The sequence below is a fragment of the Zeus faber genome (assembly GCF_960531495.2).
Source record: "Zeus faber genome assembly, chromosome: 13".
NCBI classification, from domain to species: Eukaryota; Metazoa; Chordata; class Actinopteri; order Zeiformes; family Zeidae; genus Zeus; species Zeus faber.
The window spans coordinates 7,124,957-7,148,677 of NC_137198.1; the positions used below are offsets into that span (position 1 = coordinate 7,124,957).

General features: G+C 42.4%; 1 protein-coding gene across 2 annotated transcripts in view; it reads right to left on the minus strand.

The window, feature by feature from the left end:
- Positions 1 to 2,017: 2,017 nt before the first annotated feature.
- Positions 2,018 to 23,721, minus strand: part of mideasb (mitotic deacetylase associated SANT domain protein b) — a 30,631-nt gene continuing 8,927 nt past the window's right edge. For both annotated transcript variants that reach the window (XM_080011958.1, XM_080011959.1), the window contains exons 3-13: positions 20,746 to 21,054; positions 19,066 to 19,411; positions 17,948 to 18,014; positions 15,093 to 15,235; positions 12,913 to 13,016; positions 9,262 to 9,337; positions 7,477 to 7,565; positions 5,948 to 6,091; positions 5,607 to 5,729; positions 4,507 to 4,712; positions 2,018 to 3,149 (exon numbers count right to left, since the gene is read on the minus strand). In XM_080011958.1, coding sequence (XP_079868084.1) covers positions 2,903 to 3,149; positions 4,507 to 4,712; positions 5,607 to 5,729; positions 5,948 to 6,091; positions 7,477 to 7,565; positions 9,262 to 9,337; positions 12,913 to 13,016; positions 15,093 to 15,235; positions 17,948 to 18,014; positions 19,066 to 19,411; positions 20,746 to 21,054 — 1,854 coding nt within the window. In that variant the 3' untranslated portion in view covers positions 2,018 to 2,902. The remainder of the gene's footprint in view (positions 3,150 to 4,506; positions 4,713 to 5,606; positions 5,730 to 5,947; positions 6,092 to 7,476; positions 7,566 to 9,261; positions 9,338 to 12,912; positions 13,017 to 15,092; positions 15,236 to 17,947; positions 18,015 to 19,065; positions 19,412 to 20,745; positions 21,055 to 23,721) is intronic.

The following is a 23,721-nucleotide window of genomic DNA, read 5'->3' on the forward strand; positions in this document are numbered from 1 at the left end:
GGCGTTGAGAGGATACTTCTGAATATGGCGGCTGATCCTCGGTATTGACTCTAGCACGAGTACAAACGCGACGCATATACACAAGCAGCAAAAAAAGTCCCTTTCCAAAGCCTATTTGATCTATTTCCCCCCATTTATTTGTATTTCACGAGCGCCGGAACAAATTGAGACTTCAGTATGAATTAAATGTACCGTACACGTACGGGTATTAAAAATGCAGAAGCTGCGAATCTTGGTCAAAAAGATGTTTGGAGCCATAAGATAATGTAGACACCCTGGAAGCGGGAAAACACACAAAAACAAAACAAAACACACACACACAAACATAATGACGAGTGAGCGGATGCTGCCCCCTGGTGGAGCGGACTGGAAATGATCCCAAAATGCTCATGAGGCTGGAGATGAAAAGTTCAAACCGTCGCCGAGCACATAATTGTAAAATAATAATTTGGGAGAGAAGAGAAAAAAAAAAAAAGAAAAAAGAAAAAAAAGTTGAATCCAATCGATTTCTCTTCTGAAGTTTTCGACGGATTTTGAATCAGACCTCGAGCGCCTCACCATCACACAAACACAGAAACAACAACTTTGTCTGATATTGTAAAACTTTAATATACAGTGCTTAATAAATCATTACTAAAAACACAGGTGGTAAAAATCAAATTGAAACAAATAACTTACATTGTAGTAAAAAGCACTTTGAGATTCCGTTGTTTTTTTGTCGTTAGTGTGAACCTCATATGAAAATAGCATAGAAACGATGCAAACATAGAGAATTCCATTCATATATATTTTCTAATCTTTAGCTAAATAAATCTGTGTTTTTTTTTTAATTCTTTTAATAACCAAATTCCCTCAACCAACCAGGATGAAATAAGAGGGCTTTCCGGCTGCGCGGTCGTGGCATTTTCCTCAATTTCATCAATACTCAATAAATCTGTTTTACAGCATGAAAACCTTGACAATGCCCTGCAACAACCTTGTGAGAAATAAAGAAAACAAAACAAAATACACAAAATTAAATAAAAAAAATAACATCTATAAATTAAGATGACAGAACACCAACAGTCCAAAAAGTTGCTTTATTTTTATTTATTTATTATTTTTTTTAATCGATTGGCCAACTTGTAAACTTCAATCACACACACATGCGCACACATGCGCAGGCACACGCACGCAGGCGCACACACACACACACACACACACACACACACACACTGTGCATAGACCCAGGTTCATGATGCAGATTAACTGATAACTGGAGCCATTTCTCCCTGTTTCCTGATTTCCCTCTGGTTATAGAATAAAGATGAATGTAGACTGTTCACTGCGAGGAGAGCAGCCAAAAACTGGGAGAGACAAACTGGTTTAAATGGGTGGAGCCAACCCACTGGTGATAACAACCATATTTATAACCATATAAATGATCATTATAAGAATTTAACAGTCTACTGAGGTCGTTCCGGTCCAAGTGGTTCTGGTATTTTGGTCATGAAATTTGTTATAATGTGTAATTTCGTGCTCTGATCCATAGAGACCTGGGGCTCCACACAGCAGATTACGTCTTATTAAACCTCCTTTTAAACCTGGTCTTGGAGGACGAGGGTCGACTTGTTCTATTGCACATCATTCTGGTTTTTTTTTTGTTTGCTTTTTTTTGTTTTGTTTTTTTCCCATCTTTGTCTCTGGCTTTCCAAACCTCACAGTTGCAAAGAGGCAGCAAGGAGCAGATATTATTTTATATATTTATGTAAATATATATATATAAAAAAAATCACTATGACAAATGAGCTCCAATTAAATTGCAGCCAAAACAAGGTAGTATTAATAATAATAATCAGAATAATATCACATCACCAACAATGACGAGAATATTCACAGAACATCAATAATTATAGATACACAGGAAGAAAGATATATATATATATATATATATATATATATATATATATATATATATATATATATATATATATATATATATATATATATATGAAATGTGAAATTGATTGTCATTTGGAAATAAAAAGCATCAAACATCCAAGGCATCAACAGTACAGAGCAGAGTATAAAAGTGACAAAGGGGTAAAGTGGATTCACAGAAATAAAAATAAAAAATACTAAATTTAATTAAAACTTAAACTAAAAGCCAAAAACGAACAGCGCCCGGAACCCGGGAACCCATTTGGTGTGCATCACGTTTCAGAACAGTATGTATCGCAGCGTCCACCCATCCACCCATCTGTCCATCCACCCATCCAACCGTTTGTCCGTCCGCCCATCCAACCGTCTGTCTGTCTGTCTGTCTGTCCGTCTGTCGTCCATCATCTGTTCCTTGTGGAGAGCCACTCAGCTTCTCCCTCCATCCCATTTCCTTTCACTGTGGCCCTGTCTGAAACCAAAATCCAAATCTCCCTTTAAGTGGAAAAAGTTCTCACCTGTGGACAGAAAGCAGCGTGAGACTCCAGGAAAGCCCCCCCAAAAAAACCCAAAAGTGCTAGGGGACGTAGAAAGGGACGAGGTCCATGGCTTTGACATCGTTGAGCCCTAGAGAGCAGAGAGAGGTAACTCTGGAGAGAGTAAAGGGGTGACGGAGGACAGGAAGCACACACACACACACACACACACACACACACACACACACACACACACACACACACACACACACACACACACACACACACACACACACACACACACACACACACACACACCTCCCAAAAAAATTCCATCTGGAAAAAGCTGAAGTCCTGTGGGTCCCAAAAAAAAAAAAAAAAAAGACCCGTTTCCCTCATTCCCACAATTCCACTTCGTCCATCCGGTTTAAACTGTGCGTGTGTGTGTGTGTGTGTGTGTGTGTGTGTGTGTGTGTGTGTGTGTGTGTGTGTCTGTGTGTGTCTGTCCTCTACTGCCAGTCGTCCTCCTCCTCGTCCTCCTCCACTCCGGACAACTCGTTGCCCTCGCCGTCTCTCCCTCCGTCCGCCGCCCGCGTGCCGTTGTGCTGCTGCTCAGCCAACATGGCCGCCGCCGCCGCCGCGGCCGCTGCAGCCGCCCGCTCCGTGGCCTCGCGCTGCCGCAACGCCGCCGCCTTCTTCTCCTGCTCCGAGTGGCTCTTCATGTGGGCGCTGCGGCTCTTCACCTTGTTGAAAACCCTGCGACGCAACGCGGGGGGGGGGGGGGGGGGGGGGGTTAGACAGCCGTGATGCACGACTCGCAAACGAGTCGTTCGCGGCGAACAAATCCAAATCTTAATCTCATAAGAGTCGGCGAGCGAGTGAATCTTCCTTTCACAAAATGAAGATATTTACTGACTAAATTAAAGCCCAAAGCAAAAATTATGGAATGTGACTGATTTACTCTTTGCATTCCGACAAAATGAAGAGTTTCGACGGAATTAAAGGATTCTTGGGAGAATAAAATTCACAAATCGCAGCCGACCCGGCGCTTCCTCCTTTTGTCCCTCGTACAGGAAGTCCCTCGCTTACCGTGCGTGAATCTCCAAAAAACAAAAAATTTAAAAATAAAATAGAAAAAAGTTTAAACTTTCATCACTACTTACAGTCGTCACAGAGTGAAACTTGCAAATTTGATCTTGCAACACAAAATATCATTCTAAATTGTCTTGAGGTGGAACTTGAAAAATTGTTCACGGCACATCGGTTGAAAAAAAACGCGATTCTACGGCACCAAGTTTTTCAAATCTCCACCAAGAGCCATTTTATTAAAGGGAAAGCGTAACTTTGTTTAAATCCTGATCTGAGCTTACGCTGCGTGGTTAATGATCGGGTCAATTTGAACCGTTTCCGACTCCACGGTGAAACCAATTCTAGATCTGTTTCCCACATAACTGGGGGGGGGAATAAAAAAAAATAAAAAAAAATAAAAACGAGGCCAGAGCGCCGCTGATGTTGAGAAACCGGCGCTGCCATGGCAACCGCCGGCCTATTATGGCGAACCGTATCCTAGCAACAGCAACGCAGTCAGAGTGGATGTGGCTCCTGGCTCCACCGTAGACGCCGGTCGGTCGGTCCCTCTGCTCGCGCGGAAAACACCAAAACCCACCGGCTGAACACGAGTAAAGTGGCTTAAACACAACTCCTCAATTCTCCCAAACGCCCAAAACGTCTCTCAAGAGCGTTCATTTTCATTTTAAGTAAAGGTACAAGGAGCCCGAAACAAAATTACTCTAAAAATTAGTAGTAAAGTAAAGTAAAGTAGCACATTGACAGATAGTGATAGATATTAAAAGAGTTGTTCCCTAAAAAAACTAAACTAACCAACTATCATTAGGTCATAGTAATAATAATAATAATAATAATAATAATAATAATAATAATAATAATAATACGCACATTTCTATATGTTTCTGATGTTGGTGGTTTAGTGTCAACCCTGCTCCCAGGGCTAGGCATCGAGCCATACGGTGATTTATGGGAACACATTTGGCCTCATCCATCATCAGAAACCAGGACCGCCCTCTGGACGTGACCTTTGACCTCCCACACTGACCTGCCACACTTCTTGCAGGGGAACTCCCCCTCCTGGGCGGGCGGCGCCTTGCCTCCCGCGGCGGGGGTGGCGGGCCGGTGGGCAGGGGTGGACCCCGGGGCCGGCTGAGGAGGGGGCTGCGGGGCCTGGATGACCCGGGTCGGGGCCTGGTCCCGCCCCACGTCCTCCTGAGCCTTCAGGACCAGCACCGCAGCGGGCTGCGCACACTGAGCGGGACAAATCAAACACGACAAGGTTTTGTTTACATATCGTCAGCTTGAATAAGAGTTAAAAAAACAAAACAGAGTTCATTTGTAAATAGTAAATACTCAGCGCACATCTTTTGATAAAGTACGCAATAATGAGCTACCGTGCACCACTCCATTAACATATTGCACGTTTCTCTTTGTTTCAGTGAATCGACTAAAGATGTCTGTTGTTAAGGATGTAGCGGTGTCGTTTTTTGTTATAATATATACATTTATTTTTTATATTAATAAAAATAAATAAATGATTGAAAAAAATATATAAAATCACAAATAAAAAAACTTACATAAATGGAACTAAAAAACTGTGAACATGGTGGAATCTAAATGCTCCTATAAACCCAAACTCACCTCAATGACCGTTATGAAATGCATTAAGCATTAAGAATGTAAAAAGTCCCCGCACACCTCCCAGAGGGAGCCGGGCCCTCCTCACAGAAAGCCCATTGTTAATAAAGTTTGAGGGCCTCTTGCCGAGTCATTGCTTGCTGTGTTGTGGGATTGCACAACGCGCTGCAATGCACACCACCTGCAGGCTCTCCGGCCGCCAGTGGGGGGCGGCAGAGAGGAGCAGGCGGAGTTCCACCGAATCAGGCTCGATAAGGATCTGATCCAAAATAAGTTTAATACTATTAAGGGGAAGGATCAGCTGACGCTCAATTCGTTCCCACTTTGTTTTGCAAGTTTTCCATTCATCATTTTAACTGTACTTGTATGACCGCGTGTGAGCAATATGAAGATATATATGAAGATTCCTGAACCGAGCCCCCCCTGAAGGTGCAGAACCACAAGCCACCACCCAAACACCTCCTCAGCACCCCTCCATCCCTCCGCGGTTTTCGGCTTCTAGCTCACCGTATCGACAGGCTGCAGAACGGGCATGGTGCAGGCGGCTCTGGCTTCCTGCTTCCTGTCCACGGGCTCTGCCCACTTCCTGCTGTTCTCCTCGTCCTTCCTGGGCTCCGCTCCACGTGAGCCCTGCGGCGGCGAGAGAAACCAGGGGGTGAGGGGATGTTCCTCAAATCACTTATTTTATCACAACGCTGGCTCTGAAGCCGGGAGGTAAAAAAAAATATAAATAAAAATAATCCAACAGTTACAAGACGTTAGATATGTATGATGTATGTATGTATATGTATATGTACGTCTGATTTGCAGTGGACGTGCGCGCTGGCGTGTATTACGTCCAGTCTGACCTTGTTGTCTAGCTCCGCCTCCGTGGCCCCGCCCTCCACAGGCTCCGCCTCGCCGTACTGCAGCGTCCCGTTGCGGCCGATCTTCACCTGCTTCTTGTTGGTGTAGTAATACTCCACGCACTGCGCCACCGACTTGGTGCTCACCTGAGAGAATGACAATAAATAAATACATGGTAATGAACTTTATTTGTATCGCACAATTCACACAGGAGATGCAACACCAAGTGCTCCACTGAGAGTAAAATTAAAAAAAAATGAAGTAGTAAAATACACAAAGTGAACAAAGTTTAGATAATAACAGGAAGAAAAAAAACCAAGTAAATAATAAATCATAAAAGATCATTAAAATAATAACAGGATGGCATGTGCATTAAGCAAGATGTTAAAGAAAAAGAAACAAGAAAATTACAATCAAACACAGGATTTTTAAGTATTTCAAGTATAACAATATATTATCATATTATAAAGGTCCTCGTTGTCCAATGCTTTCGGAGCAGCTTTGGACACATTTTACTTTGCGATTCATTGTGATGCAAATAAATGCGATCAACAATATCTCTATTTTGTGGGTTTTGTACCAGTATCACAAGAAGGTGTGATAATACACATCCATTCTATGAAAAGTGGAACGTAAAAATTCAGTGGACGATGGAATGGCGACCACTTTGAATCGGTATTAATTTATGTTATAACATTACGACGATTTTGGAAAATGATCACGATCAGCTCAAATCGTTGCGATTGGGCGATTATTCTATTTTTATTCTATTTATTCTTCTACTTAATTCTAGGTTTATTTTATTGTTTTTTTAAGTTCTATGTTTACACTTATTTATTATTAGTAGGTTAGGGTAGTAGCCATTTTGACCATTTATTGTTTATAATCAGGTTCTATTAGGTTTATTTTTATTGTTTATTGTATCTTCCCTGTTTTTCTATCTTTCAGTTAATCCTGAGATTCATTGTTTATACTGTAGTCAATTTTGCAGGTAATCCTCGGGTTTTTTGCATTTTATTTTTTTCTATTTGCATTCTTATTATTTTAATAATATTGCTTATTTTGATGCAAGCTGCTTTAACATTGCAATTTCCCTCCAGGGATCAATAAAGTATCTATGTATCTTAGGTAATAACGGTGAAGGCTCTAATTTGATCGAATTTGAATTATTTGATCTAATTCATTAATGCCTCTGGGGGAAGTCAGTCCTCTGCATTTGATCCATCCTAGTATCTGACGTATCTAGGAGCAGTGGGCTGCTATGTAGCGACGCCCGGGGGACCAGCTCCAGATCTGGACCGATGCCCTGCCCAGGGGCGGCGGCAGGAGGGTCGTACCCTGACGTGCAAGGCTCCGGAAAGGGTCCAGAACCTTCGGGCCGTCAGGCAGCGCACTAGCCGCTGAGCCGCCACGCCCCCCCCAGATAACTATCGGGAATCAAACCAGCAGCCCCGTCGGGTATTACGCAACGCTCCGCTGCTCGAGTGCATCTGCGGCACATATCCGACGGCTTGGTTTCCTGCGCTCGTACCAGTTTCTGCACCATGAAGAAGTCCTTCTTGTACGCGGCGATGCCCTTGTTGAACTGACGTCGCTCCGCGGCTCTCCAGCTGTCTGAACCTGAGGGGGGAGAGAGGGAGGAACAGATTTGTCTAAATATCTTCTCCTCATATGTCACGTGTAATATCATTATTGTTCCGTACATGTCTTGTTTTGCTTTGGCGACGTACGAGTTCTTTTCACGGCAATAAAGCAAATTTTAACTGAATTGAATTGAGAGGGAGGGAGAGGGATGAGAGAGAGAGAGAGAGAGAGAGAGGGGGGGCGAGGGAGGGGGATGAGAGAGAGAGAGAGAGAGAGAGAGAGAGAGAGAGAGAGAGAGAGAGAGGGGGCGAGGGAGAGAGGGGGAGGGAGATAGCCGGAGAGAGATGGAGGGAGAGGCAGAGATGGAGAAAGTGGGTGAGAGAAAGAGAGAGAAGATGGAGAGAGAGAGAGAGAGGGGGGAGGGAGGTATTTTTTTTATTTCACAAAAAAAAGAATATATATAAAAAAAATAAAATATTTATAACTGAAATATTTATAAAAAAATTATAACTCGTATTCATTCATCACTCACTATCTTTTATTCAGTCATTGTGAGCGTTAACAAGCGTTTCTAATAAATAATAATTGTCAACAATGCAACAGTAAACATTCATCTTGTATGGAGAGAGAGAGAGAGAGAGAGAGACAATGTCCTCCAACAACACTGAATTTATTTATGGCCAAACCAATAAAGCCTTGTTGAGCTGAATTGAATTGAGAGGGGGAGAGAGAGAGAGAGAGAGAGAGAGAGAGAGAGAGAGAGAGAGAGAGAGAGAGAGAGGGAGAGAGAGGGGGGGGGGGAAGAGCGAGGGAGATAGAGCGAGAAAACATTGGGGGAGGATGGCAGTCACCAGGACACTCGGCCCCGGTCGCTGAATATTCTGCTTCTCTGTATGCCAGACGTGTGCGGTCGCCTGCTGACCCACTGGCCCAACACGCGCGCACGCGTACGCACACGCGTACGCGTACGCACACACACACACACACACACACACACACACACACACACACACACACACACACACTAGTGCCCCTGTCTTCTGCCTGGGATTACCCACGTCATGCTATAACCCCCACCCCCACCCCCCGTCTTCCCTCTCCGTCTCTCTTCACTTTGACCCTGAAAATCCTCCCCCGTCCTCCCCCAGCCTCTCCAGTCCAAAAAAAAAAAACAAAAAAAAAAAAAAACTTCCCAACACACCCAAGCCCACTGTTCGCTCGCCCCCGCCCCCAAAATGCGCCCCACGCCCCCCCAGGCTCGCTCCCTGCCCCCACCCCCACATTCCCTCTACAGCTGCTGCACTGTGAGTGTGTGCGTGCGTGTGTGTGTGTGTGTGTGTGTGTGTGTGTGTGTGTGTGTGTGTGTGTGTGCGTGTGCGCGCGCGGAGAGGGGGGAGGTTCAAAGCTTCATCGCTGTCGCAGTATTAAAGAAAGGAAAATGAAGGGAGAGGAACAAGGGAGGAAAAAAACAGGGAAGCAAAGCAGGAAGGAAGGAAGGAAGGAAGGAAGGAAGGAGGGAAGGAGGGAAGGGAGGGTAAATGAAGATAGCAAGGAAGGAAGGAAAAATAAATGGATGGAAAGGAAGGAAAAATAAACAGGAAAGGAAGGAAGGAAAAGGGGGAGGAAGGAAGGAAGGAAGGAAGGGAGGAAGGAAGGAAGGTAGGAAAAAGAAATGGAAATAATTTTTTTTTTAAACCAAAACAGGGAAGAAAGAGAGGAAAAAAGAACTCACCTGAGTAGTGGTAGTCCGAGAGGTGGTGAGGTTTGGGGAAAATCGGGTTCTTCAGCATCAGTAGGGAGAGAGCGACCTGAGAAAGCAAAACACAAGCTCACATTTAAAGTGGTAATCCAAAAGATTATTTCGTCAAAAAAAAAAAAAAAAAAAAAATATATATATATATATATATATATATATATATATATATATATATATATATATATATATATATATATATATATATATATCTCCCATATTTTGTAGGAAACAGTCATTCAATGTGCTCCGCATGTGCATCTCTATGCTGTTTAACATGGTTGGTGGCGGGGTCCGCCATGGTGCATTAGCTAAAGCAGCGTAGCTAGTTGTGGTCGGAAAACTGTCGTTATGGCGGAACATTCACAAAAAAAAAAAAAAAAGAAAAAAAAAAAGAAAAAGAATTTGTACCACATCAAATGACCATGAAAAAAAAACAAAAAAACAACAAAACTAATCAACCGATTAGAAGAAGGAAAACCGCCTTGGAGGGCGGACAAACTCGGATATTGTGGGGGAAAGAAAAGAAGAAAAAAAAAAAAGTCTGAGTTTCGAATGGAATTGTGTGCTGAGAGCACTGTCGATTTGATGGATTACCACTTTAATCTTACACAACGCCCCCAAACCCCCCGCCCCTCCAGTTTAGCGGCAACTCACCAACTTAACGATTGGAATGCTCCGACGGGCGTTCAGACTGAGCTTTACGAGCCTCAGAAGGAACACCGAGCCCAGCTACAAGCCATGAGCGGCTTCCTAAAAACTCTGGACGCCTCCCAGCGCCTTACGTAAAGAAATAAATACAAAACACAAGTAGGTGAAGGGAAAGAACGCCCTCTGCTCGGGTCCCGCTGCCTCAGCTGCCAAACTTTTCGGGCCGCTTGAGAAGCTCGAGTCCTCGCCGCATCGAGAGACGCGCGCGGCCTGCAGAGCTCCGACAGCCCCCCCGCCCCCACCCACCGTTTCCATGGCGACGCTGGACCGCTGCTGGTTATCAGGGCCCGAGACTTCCGGCAGGACTTCACACAAAGCATCGATTTAGGATCAGCCGTGGAGGCGCATGGATAACTTTACAAAAAGGGACGGCGTTTAATAAGGGTTTGTGCAGGTTTCAACAGGTTCAATTGGAGACCTTTCCAAGACAATTAGGAATGCAAAAAAAAAAAAAAAAAAATAGAAAAGTACGAAGGCTTGGAGGGATTTCGGAATCCCACGGGTCTGAAATATACTCGCGACGGGGCGGGCCGTCGGAGCGCTGCAGCCTCAGCGGCGTCTCTCGATACGGAGAGGACTCGGGCTTCTCGAACGGGGGGGGGGGGGGGGGGGGGGGGGGGGGGGTGACAACTACCGACAAAAAAATTCAGTTTTCCGAGTTCCCACGAACGCAGCATCACTTCCCGCTGTGGAGCGCTGGCAACCGGAGAGCCGCGCCCGCGTCTTGTTACGTAATACCAGAGAACGAGTCCATCGCCGGCCGCTTTCAGAGATACAGAATGTTGAGCTGCTGAGGCGGCGCCGTCCAATCAGGGAACTGGATTTGGATTCCTGATTTAATTTCCTGGTGCGGACCTCCCGAGTGGTTGACATGTGTCCATCGTTTCATTCGCCTCCCAAACACACTCGGTATTGTTTTTATACTTCAACACAGTGTTTACTTTACGAGAGCATCGGCCTACTTTATCGCGTTTGTTTTTTTTGGAATCAGTTTAAAATGTAAAGAATATGCCTGTTGATCCGGGGGCCCACTAACTTTACATCATTTTTAACATCCTACAACCCTCCCAAAATGGTAAGATTTGACATTTTCACCGGCGCACCAGGAGAGGAGACATTCACCGTGTTTACTGCAGATATAAAAGATATTACTGAGTGAGGGTATGTAGTGACTCTGCAAAAGTCAAGTTTTCAGGAGGAACAACTTTGAACAAACGCATCCGAGGGAGCAGTGTTTCCCAAGGGGTGGCTCCCGCCCCCCTGGCGGGCCGTGAAGGTACTGCAGCCAGGTCATTTACAATAAATGAACGAAAAAGGTTTTAAATCGTCAATTTTGTAATTAAGTTAGAAATGAAAAAGTTTGAAAAAGTAATCGGAACTGATAAAACAAAGCTATGGGGTTTAAATGACGTGTTGTTCTTCATTTGACCTATTTCTGATCCGGAACGTATCTTGTATCTCGTCGTTGGCGGGGAAAGAGTTAAAATGGAGCGGGGGAACTGTTCAGTTGTGTTTTTATAGGGAAATTGTTCATTGTTCAATCTAATTTGTGTTGGGGAGCGTCTCCGCCCAATGCTCCACCGGGAACAGGGCTCACACATGGAGCCCACGGAGGCTCAGGGCAGATGACGGGAAGTGAGAGTATCCATTTTTTGGAGAACCAGGCAGTGAGTGTGGGTCGCACCCGGGAAATGAAAGCAGCTGAACTGCAGCGACGCGGCCCTGGGAATGATGTTATTTTACGTATGCTGTTTAGTCTAATGCGCCGAACCGAAACCTTTATGTCCTTGAGAGGAACCTCGAGCGGAGGGTTTGCCCCCGAAGCGCCTTTAAATCCAATCTCACGAACGCAAATATAATAATTATTATGTCATAGAAGTGTTTGTAAATGCATTATTTTGCCAACCAGGGTATTACCTCATATTTTAAATGCTATTTTTCAACGCAGGCCTGTTGGTTCCCATTATTTATTAACACCCGTCACTATTGAGAAACTTACCACTCTGCTGCAGCTTCTCAATGTGCTTAAATGAAGCCCAGGCAAACATTTAAGCCGTTAAAAAAAAAAAAAAGTAAATCCTCTTTTCCTAAACAGGAACTTGACAGTATTGTCGGCCTGGCCGTTATACCAGTCGATGCATTTCATCATGTTTCTCAAGAGTTTTCCTGACTCTCGCATAAAGCTGTTTTTGCCGTCAGAGACCAGAAAGAGGAAGTTGCTATGCGTCATTTTCCACTGCTCAAGAGTTAATTTTTAATTTGATATATATATATATATATATATATTTTTTTTTTTTAAATGAGGCCGCGATTGAAAGAGTGAGCCTTTTAAAGGTTTTACTGCCGCCTGGACGAATGTACTCCCTCTGGCAACACTACTACCACTGCTAGTGTAGCTACAGTAACTTACCACTCTGCTGCAGCTTCTCACTCTGCTTAAATGCAATCGAACGGCGCAAACGCTTAATTCTTAAAGAATTGTTAAATCTTCTTGTTTAAGTGCAGCAGAGTGGTAAGTTTCTCAATGATAAAGCGTTCCACAATTGTGCTATGAACAGTTATAAATGATGGAAACCAACAATGGAATAAGGCCTGCGATGAAAAATAGCGAACCTATCCTTTATATGAGCACGTTAATTTGATGTATTATGTGCATTTTAATCATTTTGTAATAGTGCATCACTAATTGTTAGTTGTAGTTACTTTAGGCATCTCCTAATGGTTCAAATACACCCCACAGTGGTATTATGAACGGGAGGTCCTTTTTGAATTATAATAATCTGAAAATCCCGGCCAATGTGAGTCAAAACATGACGTCTTTTCTTACATTTTTTATTGTTATTATTTTTTGTAATTCTGACTCATTCAACGTGACAATCCCTCACATCAAATCGCTTGCAGCCCCTAAAACACACTCACCATGATGTCTCCGTTGCACTCGTGCAGGCAGTGCAGCGCCAGCTCCTGGTTGGTGCCTCCACCGCGCACGGAGCTGGAGCAGGATAGGTGCATCAGGGCTTCCACTGGAGGGAAGAAAACTTTATTGAACCATTATGGATAATCATTTTCACATCACATAAACGGATAACAATAATTCTAACAATAATAGCTATTAACCGGGCACGTGCAGAGGGCGTGGCGGAGGGCGCCCGAGCACCTGCCCCCTGATGTCCAGGGGGCTTTTTTTTTTTTTTTTTTTAATCAGACATTTTTTTGGTCGGATGGGCATCGAGATTTTGTTGGGAACAGCTGTATTATTATTATTATTACTACTGTATATATGGACTAAAATAGGGGTCCCCAACCCGACAGACCCCTGTCAGAGAGACGCGCAGAGGGGAGCATTTCGCTTTTTAAAAATCAGAATATCAAACGTCCACTTTGGATAAAATACGTAAACATACTGCAAGCCCAACTAATATCAATATTTGAGCGGGCACCATGGTGTAGTTCTAGCGGTAGAAAGAAGACAAGGACTCCTTTCCCCGACATTATTTTTCATGATCACGGCAGGAGAATAACGCGGCAACCCCAGCGATTAAATGAGTCGCATATTCCAGAATAAATGACCTGGATCTATTAAATCTATCTATTTTCTTGGCGAGATATGAATATTCATGGGGCACGCGCTCCGAACGCGAGTCCTGATCGGTGGTACTGGTGTCAGGAAGCTCATGTCACCAGTTGATAAAATCCATCAGGTTTTGCTGCAAATCGTGTTTTAAACTCTTGGTCCATGTGCCTTTTAAAAAAAAAATAATTTACATATATATATATATATTTTTTTACTTTGAGCACCTGCCCCATAACTTGAGGGGAACGAGTGCAGAAGCCAGTGTGTGTCCTTCGTTAACTTTGTATTTTGTTTTATATATGGGGGAAAAAAATGCCCTATTCAGAGTTCAGGAGGTTAGTTTCGATTTAGATTTTGTTTAGTGAGGTTTATAGATTTAAAGCCCTGGCAAGAAACGGGCAGGTTCCAGTGACATGCACGGATTTAAACTGAAAGTCAATATTGACTCAAGGAACCAACGTTCACGTTCAGGTTCTTGAGTTTGGTCGGAAAATCATCATTTGGTGTTCACTACATGAGCGAGCAGCTGGCTCCTCAAGTCATTCTGCTTTCCAAGACGCCCACTACGCAGATATGTTTATATACCTTTAGGATTATCACCGTTTATATATTTTTCAAGGTATTTTTCATTTTCATGTTTTATTGTTTCAAATTTTTTATTGTGTACATTTAACTGTTATCGTATATTTTCCAAATTATACCGGATATTGCCATTTTCATTTTCATATTTTTATTCCTTTGCTTTATTATTATTTTGCTGCTGTTTTGGTGTGAGATTTTGAGACAATACACTTTCCCTCCGGGGATGAATAAAGTATCTATCTATCTATCTATCTATCTATCTATCTATCCATCCATCCATCTATCTATCTATCTATCTATGATGCATTGGTGGTACTGACATGGTCCATGGACTGCTCGCTAAAAACTGAACCATCCAGAATGGGATGCGTCAATGGGATGAATAGAAGAATGTTCTATTTGAGAGATTCTAATCATGATGGTATTAAATAAATAAATAAAAGTTATGTTTATATATATATAAATCTTATTTTATTAAAATGTCTTTCTTTCTCAACAGAACCCTATGATGAAATGAGATTTAAACTTTGTGGACCAAAGTTTGCAAATAGAAACGCCCAGTATGTCTCTGCCGATAAGGAGAGGCCACAGGAATGTGTCCAAATGGAAATATCCAGTGGACGCATTAACTTTTGTTCTGTATCACCCACAGTGCACCGGCGGTGATACAGTGTCAAAAGACCAATACTGGAAATGAACCAATCACCATGAGCGAATTTAAATTAAAAAAAAAAAATGAAGCGGCCAATTCAATAAATAAATAAATAAATAATTTGAAAGATAAATAAATAATCACATGAATAAATAAATAAATAGATCAATAAATGGTCAAAATAATAAAATAAATGTCGATTAAAAGCACAAAAATGGACAGAAAACTGCCAAATTCCATCAGTAATCACTCTGTTCCCTCCCAGTGCATCCTGGGTGTCGTGTCTCTTACCTCTCTTGTTGAAGTCTGGCTGGGCCTCCAGCTCGGGGAGCGGAGTCCACACCAGGTCGGCTCGGTGCTGGTCGGTCTGCAACACTGGGCGCGGCCTCAGCTCCGGGACCTCCGCCTGGTACCGAGAGCCGATGTTTATCCGCCTGGAGACCAAAAATATATGTAATAATAATAATTATATAAATATATTAAAAATAAATTATATATTTATATATATATGTGTGTGTGTTTATGCATTCAAATAAATCATGTAGATCTAAACTCACTTGATGGTTACTGAATTACTTGGCCCCCGGGGATAATAAAGATCTACTGCACCAGTCATAACATCTCATTGGGGCCGGGCCATATCATAACATTAGTACATAGCAATAATTTATCATCTAAACCGTATATACAGGTACCGATCATTTCTCCTCTGCATAGAATCGCAATTTTGTATGTACTGTTTATTTGGAAATTTACTTAAGTTAATTTTTTTTTTTTTTTACTTTTTATCCTATTTTATTCTATTGTTCTTAGCATTTTATTTTTCAGACTTTTAAGCATTTTTTGTTTTGTTTTTAATGCTAATGTCATAAATATCAATAATTTAACAATATTTTGGGGATGACTGTTGGTGGTCTTATAACATGTTTACGCTCAATACATTTTTTAACTTTAATTATTCATGTGGATTTTATGACCATTGATAAGAACAGTCTGAAGTTCAAAAAACTGCATTACTGCATTACGTAATGCTCCTTAAAGATTTAAAATTTACATTTACATTTACATTTAGTCATTTAGCAGACGCTTTTATCCAAAGCGACTTACAATTGTTCAAACACCGACGGACGCAGCCATCAGGAGCAATGAGGGGTTAATTGTCTTGCTCAAGGACACTACAGCCTGCTAGCAGGAGGAGCCTGGGATCGAACCAGCAACCTTTAGATCACTAGACCACCAGCTCTACCGCCTGAGCCACCATCCCTGTCACCATATTAGCGTGACCTCAATCCCAGAGGATATCTAGTCACATATCAGGATATCAATATTATGCGGATACATCGCCCGGCATTGACATCTCAAACAACACATCAAGGAATACATTTTTTTAAACAAAATCAAAAAAGTAGTAAATCAGCCAACCTGATTATTAACAGTTATTGACCGTCTCACTGAGTGAAAGAAGGGAGAATTTACAGCTCAGTTAACAAATCAATACTAAGCCCAACACAACTTTCTTGTTTTCGTCTGCATTTGATTATTAAAAAAATAAAATAAAATCAAAATGTCTCAGAAGCTAAGTCTCCCTATTTATGTTTTTTATTTTGTGCATGTATGTAATTGCCAAATGCCTGCATGTGTATTTAGGGCTATTATTGAAATTTTCTTCTCTGTGCAGCACATTGTATTGCGTGCCGAATAAATTTCGCTACATAAATAAAGTTAAATCAATCATGAACTGAACTTATGAAGAGGTGCGGTCTCCTTTTTGTGCAATGACGCCAAAATCAAACTCGGAGAGCTCCGTGTTTAAACGAGTGAAAAAAAAAAACTGAAAAAAAAACCCCATATTTTGTTGATGTTTCCAGACAATGCCAGACAGGGAAGCCCCTCCCTGCAGAAGTTCCAAAAAGAAAGGCTGATTTACGGAGCTGAGCAGCTGGTACCAGTCAGTACACGGCCCCTGGTTCCTCCCCATTCTACTGTCTCACAGTTACACAAACTGACTGAGTCAAACTGGGTCAGAGGGGCGCTCCTTCCTCTCTTTCGGCTTTATTATTATCATTTTTCTTTTTTAAAATTTTTTAACTGTTTTTGCTGCTGTAACTCTGGACTTTTGTCTCAGCGATTAATATCTGAAGCATCACCTGGATTTAAAGGTTCAGGAGGCGTTGTTTTAATAGCATGGGGCAGTTCTAAAGCCCGCTTCACACCGAATGCGACAAACGACAAGAACAAACCGGATGACTGTTCATTCCTATGGGGGGTTGGATTCTGCACACGAAAAGCTATTGGCACACGGCCATTTTTCGCACTACACAAAGGAAATTTTCAATTCTCATCAATGGGAAACGGTAGATGTCAAGCTGAGCAAACTACTCACCGTTACACTGGAAAAATCAAGCTCTCGAATGTATTAGTGTTGCAGTATTTTGTGACGCGAGAGCCACACGCAGTTCGTCTGACGGCAACTAGGGGGAGGATCCGACTGTCGGATGCGGATTCGGCGTGAAGCGGGCTTAACTGTTCTAACTGGAGGAGGAAGGGGGTTTGGGGCCGAAGGAAACTCTGCTGGACACAAAACGCAGACAGGGAGGAGGAATGTTCCAGTGGCGAAGATCTGAAGCCCCTTTTCCACTGCACAAAAATACCCCACCTTTCCCGCTAACATCTGTGTTTTGTCTTCAGCGGGAAAGGTGACAACCGTCATTCATTCCCGGGACAAATGACTCTGCAGTAGTCGGGGGTATTTATCGGCTCCGGCTCTGATTGGCAGTGACGTAAAACACGACAGCATATAAGCGCAAATTTTAGAGTGAAAACGGTATTCGATTCCCGTCCATGTTGCTCATCACTGGCTAAATATTCCCGACAACACATTTTAACCTCTCAGCCCAAAGTCGCGGTTTAAATAAGCCGATCACAGGACTGATGGAGAGACGTCTCCTTCCTCAGAGAGTGATAAAAGCGTTGAGGTAAACAGTGCGGAGCTGAAGTTTGGAGACGTGATCCCGCGTGCAGCTCCAGAGGCTGGAAGCCGACGCCCTCCGTCGGCTCTGCTCTGCGTAAACGCTTCCAGGCGAACCGGACGTGGAACCCGCCCCCCTTTGGAGGGGGTTCGTGTACAAACAAGGTTGGCGACTTACGGCTCGATGCTGACCGGCGTGGCCTCGCTGATGGCCGACAGCACGGGCGGCGTGATGTCACAGCTGTCTGCAAGAGAGGGGATGGGCAAATATAAATTCTGTGCAAAATATCAAAAAATAATAATAAAAAAAACATAGCAGCAGAAAGAAATTCACAGGGACCAGGTCACAGGTTTATTTTTTTCCAGAGTTCCCGTGAAACGCAGCATCACTTCCTTTCGACACAAATGACAATTTTCCGAGTTCCGATGGAACGCAGCATCAGTTCCTGCCGTCTCTCGTCCCGGTGCAGCAATCAATACGCCAACGGAGTCCAGAGCACAGCGCAGTGCGCCCCATGCGCAAACCCCCACAGAGCCACATATATAACAAACTGGATGATGATGTCACAAAGCGCCCCGCTCCACCACCCCCGCACAGGGCCCCGCTCCGCCAACCCCGGTCCCTTTGCTCAGCTACTTCCGGTACATTGAGCTGGCCCCCTAAATATATACACTATAGAGCACGCACATATATATATATAGTGTATAATATATAAATATATACACTATACAGCACGCACACATATCTATATCTATATATATCTATATCTATATATATATATATATATATATATATATATATATAGTGTATAATATATACAGCATATATATTGATATAATATATATCAAATTAAATACATTACAAGTAAATAATGAATAATTAAAAGAAAAAGATTCTCTGATACAATCCAATTCTATGGTTTCAATTTTTGAAATTATTTGAAAATTATAACATCAATACTGTGTTCGAATTTATGCAGCTATGCAAAGCACATCGTGACAAATTAATTGAAATATAAAAGTATAAAAGATATAAAATAATTTTTTTCAGTTAAATTCTTTGGGATATATATATATAATATTTTTATTTATAAGGTAGTAAACTGAAAGTCGGTAGCAATTCTGAAAATGTATAAAACGTCAATATATTGATATTGAACCGAGCTCTAACTATTACCATGCTTAGTGTTAACTGGCGGTTCCAGACTACAATTATTGACAATGCACAGTTTGGGAAGAAGACTTTTGGCTAGAAGGGAATTTTATTTTTTAATAATTGATTTTTTAGGGACCTACTGGAACGCAGAAGACTCCGCGTGGCCGATTTGGGCGTGACGGGCGGAGGCAGGCTCTGCCCGGAAGCCATGGCGGCGGACAGGAAGGTGGAGAAGTAGAGTCCGGAGCCCTCGCGCACGGGGCTGAGGATGGGCGGAGGGGTGTAGGGCGGCAGCGCCAGCGGGTGGTCGGCGGGGCGCACCGGCGAGCGCAGGTGGCTCTGGTAGGGCGTGATGCTGGAGTAGAGCGGTGGCGCGATGAACACCGTTGGCTTGGGCGGGGGGATGAAGAGCGGCTCGGGGCGTGGCCGTCGCTTGCACTTCTTGCCGCCATCATCATCCCGGTCGGACGCCTCCGTCCCGCCGTTCTGCACAGGAGAGAATGCTTTATTCATACTTAATTTGTTTCTTTTATTGACAATTTTTGGGGTCATTTCTTATTGTTTATATATATATATATATATATATATATATATATATATATATATTTTTTTTTTTTTTTTTTTTTTTTTTTTTTTACGGTTTCGTTTTAAGGTTATTTATATTGTTTGAGTTTCATCTTTATGGTTTGTTAATTTTTTTTTGTTTATTATTTGTCATTAATATAGTTCTTATTTATTTTGTATTTATTTTAAGGGGAATTTATTTTTATAATTAAAGCCGTACATAATGTACTCCACGGCATCTACAGTAGAAGATCTGGACATTGAGTATCTGCCTGATCTGAGGCAGGGCAGCCAGGGGAACCAAGGCAACTGGGGCAACCAAGGCATCCAGGGCAACCGGGTCACCCAATCCCCCCGGAAAACGGGAGAGAAAGAGAGAGAGAGAGTGAGGTGGAGGGAGAGAGAAAGAGTGGGGGGGGCTTAATAAATGGGGGCAGGGGAGACAGAGATGAGGGGGATGGCAGGGGATCAGTGTGTTTGTGTGTGTGTGTGTGTGTGTGTGTGTGTGTGTGTGTGTGTGTGTGTGTGTGTGTGTGTGTGTGTGTGTGTGTGGTGTAATTCAGTCATTTTAGGGTGGAATTGGAAAAAACGGCTGAGATTAAACAGATTATTTAAACGGACTGTATGGACTTGTATTATTTACCTTCAAGTGCCGTCTATTGGGCAAAGCAGATCTGTTGTATTGTGTTATATTACATATTATTATTCTCATCATCATCATTACACATATGCATAGACTCTTAATACAGTACATGCTATGCACGTTCTGAAAACAAGGATGGACATTTTCATAAAAACACAGGGAAATAGGGATTATTTTATAATATTTCCTACAGTATCAGAACAACCTATCCACATAGAGCGTCACAATCATTACATCATTTCAGTTATATTTTTTGATAATATTTGAGCAGATCGCCATCTTTCATAATGTTTCCATCCAAATTTTAGTTGAAATTTGAACCAATTTTTAGGTTAGTTTCCATCAGTCTACCTGAATGACTTATGTTCCAATATGCCAATGCCAATGCTCTTTTGCAATGGATAGGTTATGAGACTATTCATAATGATAATTATTTATTATTATTATTAAATGAACAAGAAAATGTCAATTAAGTTGTTCAATTGCAAGCTAAAATTGAATGATCGTGAAAATAACAAAATATATCACCTATTACAAAATAAAAGGACTCGCATGAAGGAATTAATAGGAACACAATACATAAACAGACAGACCGCCGCCCTGTCCCACCCACCTGTCCCGAGCTCTCCGACACAGAGTTCCTGAGCGACCGCCGGCGGGTCACGATGACGGAGGGCTTGTCGTTGGGGCGGCCCCCCATGCCCTCCTGGGAGCCGCAAGGTCCGGGTCCGTGTCCGGGGGTCCAGTCGGGGCCGGGGGGCCAGCCGAGGCCCTCCGCCATGTCCCGCAGGTCCGGTGAGCCGGGCTCCGGCCGCCGCACGGGGACCGACACGGGGATGACCAGCGGCAGCAGGGCGCTGTCCCGGGGCCGCTTGGAGCTCAGGCCCTCGGGGTCGGACGGACTCCACGGCCTGTGGGGCTCCTGGAGGTGGTGGAGGGTGGGGGGTCGGATTCGAGGTTAGTTTCATTTATATGATTGTTTGGAGGGTCACACAGGTTTCTAAGGCTCCCTGAGGATATTCGATTAGAACACATAGCAGCGTGTTAGCTATATCTGATGGAGAATAACGGATTAACATCAATTCTGTGAATAATACAAAACCATGTGATATGAGACTGGATTTCGTCTGGGATTTTGGTTACCGTAATATCGTGAAACAGTTCAATGTCGTCTTTAAGGAGCGCAAGAGTATAGAAATGTAACTTTCTGAACTCCATAGACTGTTCCCGACCGCCTCCACCTCATGACACCCACCAAATTCTTGTTTCTCAAATATTTCTTGTGTGTGAATATCTTCTGAGAGCATCGATAGCAATCCCCCAAAATATCGTAAAATTATCGATATTGTGGTATTTGTCAAAAGATATTGCTTGTTGTAATGATCCCAATATTAACAGTATAAGTGCATACTGTACAAACAAATTTAACCAATTGCATCGGTACCATCGAAGTTGTCACCTCAACTTTAGGACTTTGAAGGGGCAGTGATTTTTATTTTAATAACTTCATAAGTGAAACTTTGAATATATTGACATTTTCAAGAAAGGGGTAAAAAATTTACTTCATCCACCTACAAATAGAGACGAAACTTAAAACAAGTTTTTACCCCCACTCAGTATTACCTTTTTGAGCCTTATTTTATTTAAATTTAATTTAATGTTATTCTAATTACTAACTGCATTACGTTTTAGAAATTAGGTTGCTATGGTGTTCAGTCTAGTACATATTGTGCATAATCTCCGGGTGCGTTGCAAAGACATATCAATGCATATATTTATGAAAGTATGTATATGTATGTGACAAATAAACCTCTTGAATCTTGAAGTTCAAATTAAAATAAGTGAAAGAAAACAAATGCATGCCCTGACCCGAGCGCAGACCCTGAAAACAACCTGCAGCTCTGTCAAACAGGCTCGTCTGCGGTTACACTACCAGTCAGGTCACAGTTAGAAAAGCTGTGTTGCATAAATAGACAAAATCTGAAATGACTGTGGCATAAATTTAACTTATTTTCATTAAATGCATTTTGCTTTTTACTATCTGATCGCCTTATTTTAATGTAAAGCACTTTGAGTTACACGTCATGTACAGAGCCCGACCGATGCCAGACTTTTGGGTGTGATGCCGATCCCGATTTTGGAGGGTCCTAGCCCATGTTTTGACCGATAGTTTGTCAAAAGGTGCAAAATCTTCAAATCAATATGAAAAACCTATATATTATCAAAGTTTCTATATTTGTGAACATTAAACTACAAGGCAAACAAATAAATAAAAATAAACACAGAACTTTGATAGATAAAATAATATGATATTAAATGACATTTTCTCAGTGAACGCATCATCACTTCTGAAAAGAGTTTGTTTTCCGATTTTCCGAACGCAGTATCGCTTCCTGGAGAGCCATGTCCGCGTCTAAACGCAAGTGTTAACAATCATGGATGGACGCGTGCATATTTTGGTAGGTAACATAAAAGTAGCGTAAAACAGTCAAATACAGGACGTACAGTAATGTTTTTTTGTTTATTATACTTATTTAAAAATCGGGACACATTGCATAGCTGCCGATCCTGATGTGGTCTAAAAAGGCAAATAATGGCCGATATATTAGCCAAACCGATATATCCATCAGGCTCTTTATGAAAGGTTTTTATTATTATTATAATTATTATTATAAATAGAAAAAAAAAGAAAAGACAAAGGGCCTGCACCCCAATATTTCACAACTCTACTTTGGGAAACCATCATGAGTTAATTCATGTGGCCAACTCAAACCACATCTTCATCTTTTGGGGGGTTTTGGGGCCGGGGGTGAGGCTGTGTCCCATCTATCTCCATTATTATTGCTGGTGGAAAAGTCCAGCGCCTGCACCGAGGGGAGGGCAGGAGAGAGAGAGAGAGAGAGAGAGAGAGAGAGAGAGAGAGAGAGAGAGAGAGAGAGAGAGAGAGAGAGAGAGAGAGAGAGAGAGAGAGAGAGAGAGAGAGAGAGAGAGAGAGAGAGAGAGAGAGAGAGAGAGAGAGAGAGAGGAGAGAGAGAGAGAGAGAGAGAGAGAGAGAGAGAGAGAGAGAGAGAGAGAGAGAGAGAGAGAGAGAGGTATTCTGCTGAGCACGGCAGGCAGGCAGGGCAGCCCCCTCACCAACACCCCTAAATACGTTTAGAGAGTGGGGTGGGTGAGTGGGGGTTGGAGTTCCACTTCTTTGGAATGGGGGAGGTGGAGGTGTCTCTGTTTGATCTGCCGAGTTGACCCATGAAACCAGGCCTGGGGCGACGCTATGACAGCAAACACCGCCATGTTGTTTGGAAAGGAGCAATGGTGTTTACTAGAGCTGCACAGTCTAGAACAAACTTCCCCACCAGAGATAAAATAAATAGATAAATAGATAAATAAATAAATAAATAAATACATAAATAAACAAACAAACAAACAAACAAACAAACAAACAAACAAATAAATTGAATAATTAAAAAAAAATAATAATAATAATAAATATATATATATCTTAAGTTCATTCTTCTGGTTCACTGTTTACTTCATAAGTTATAGTATTGGGCTGTATGTTGTATTTTATTATGGGACATGACCTTTTATT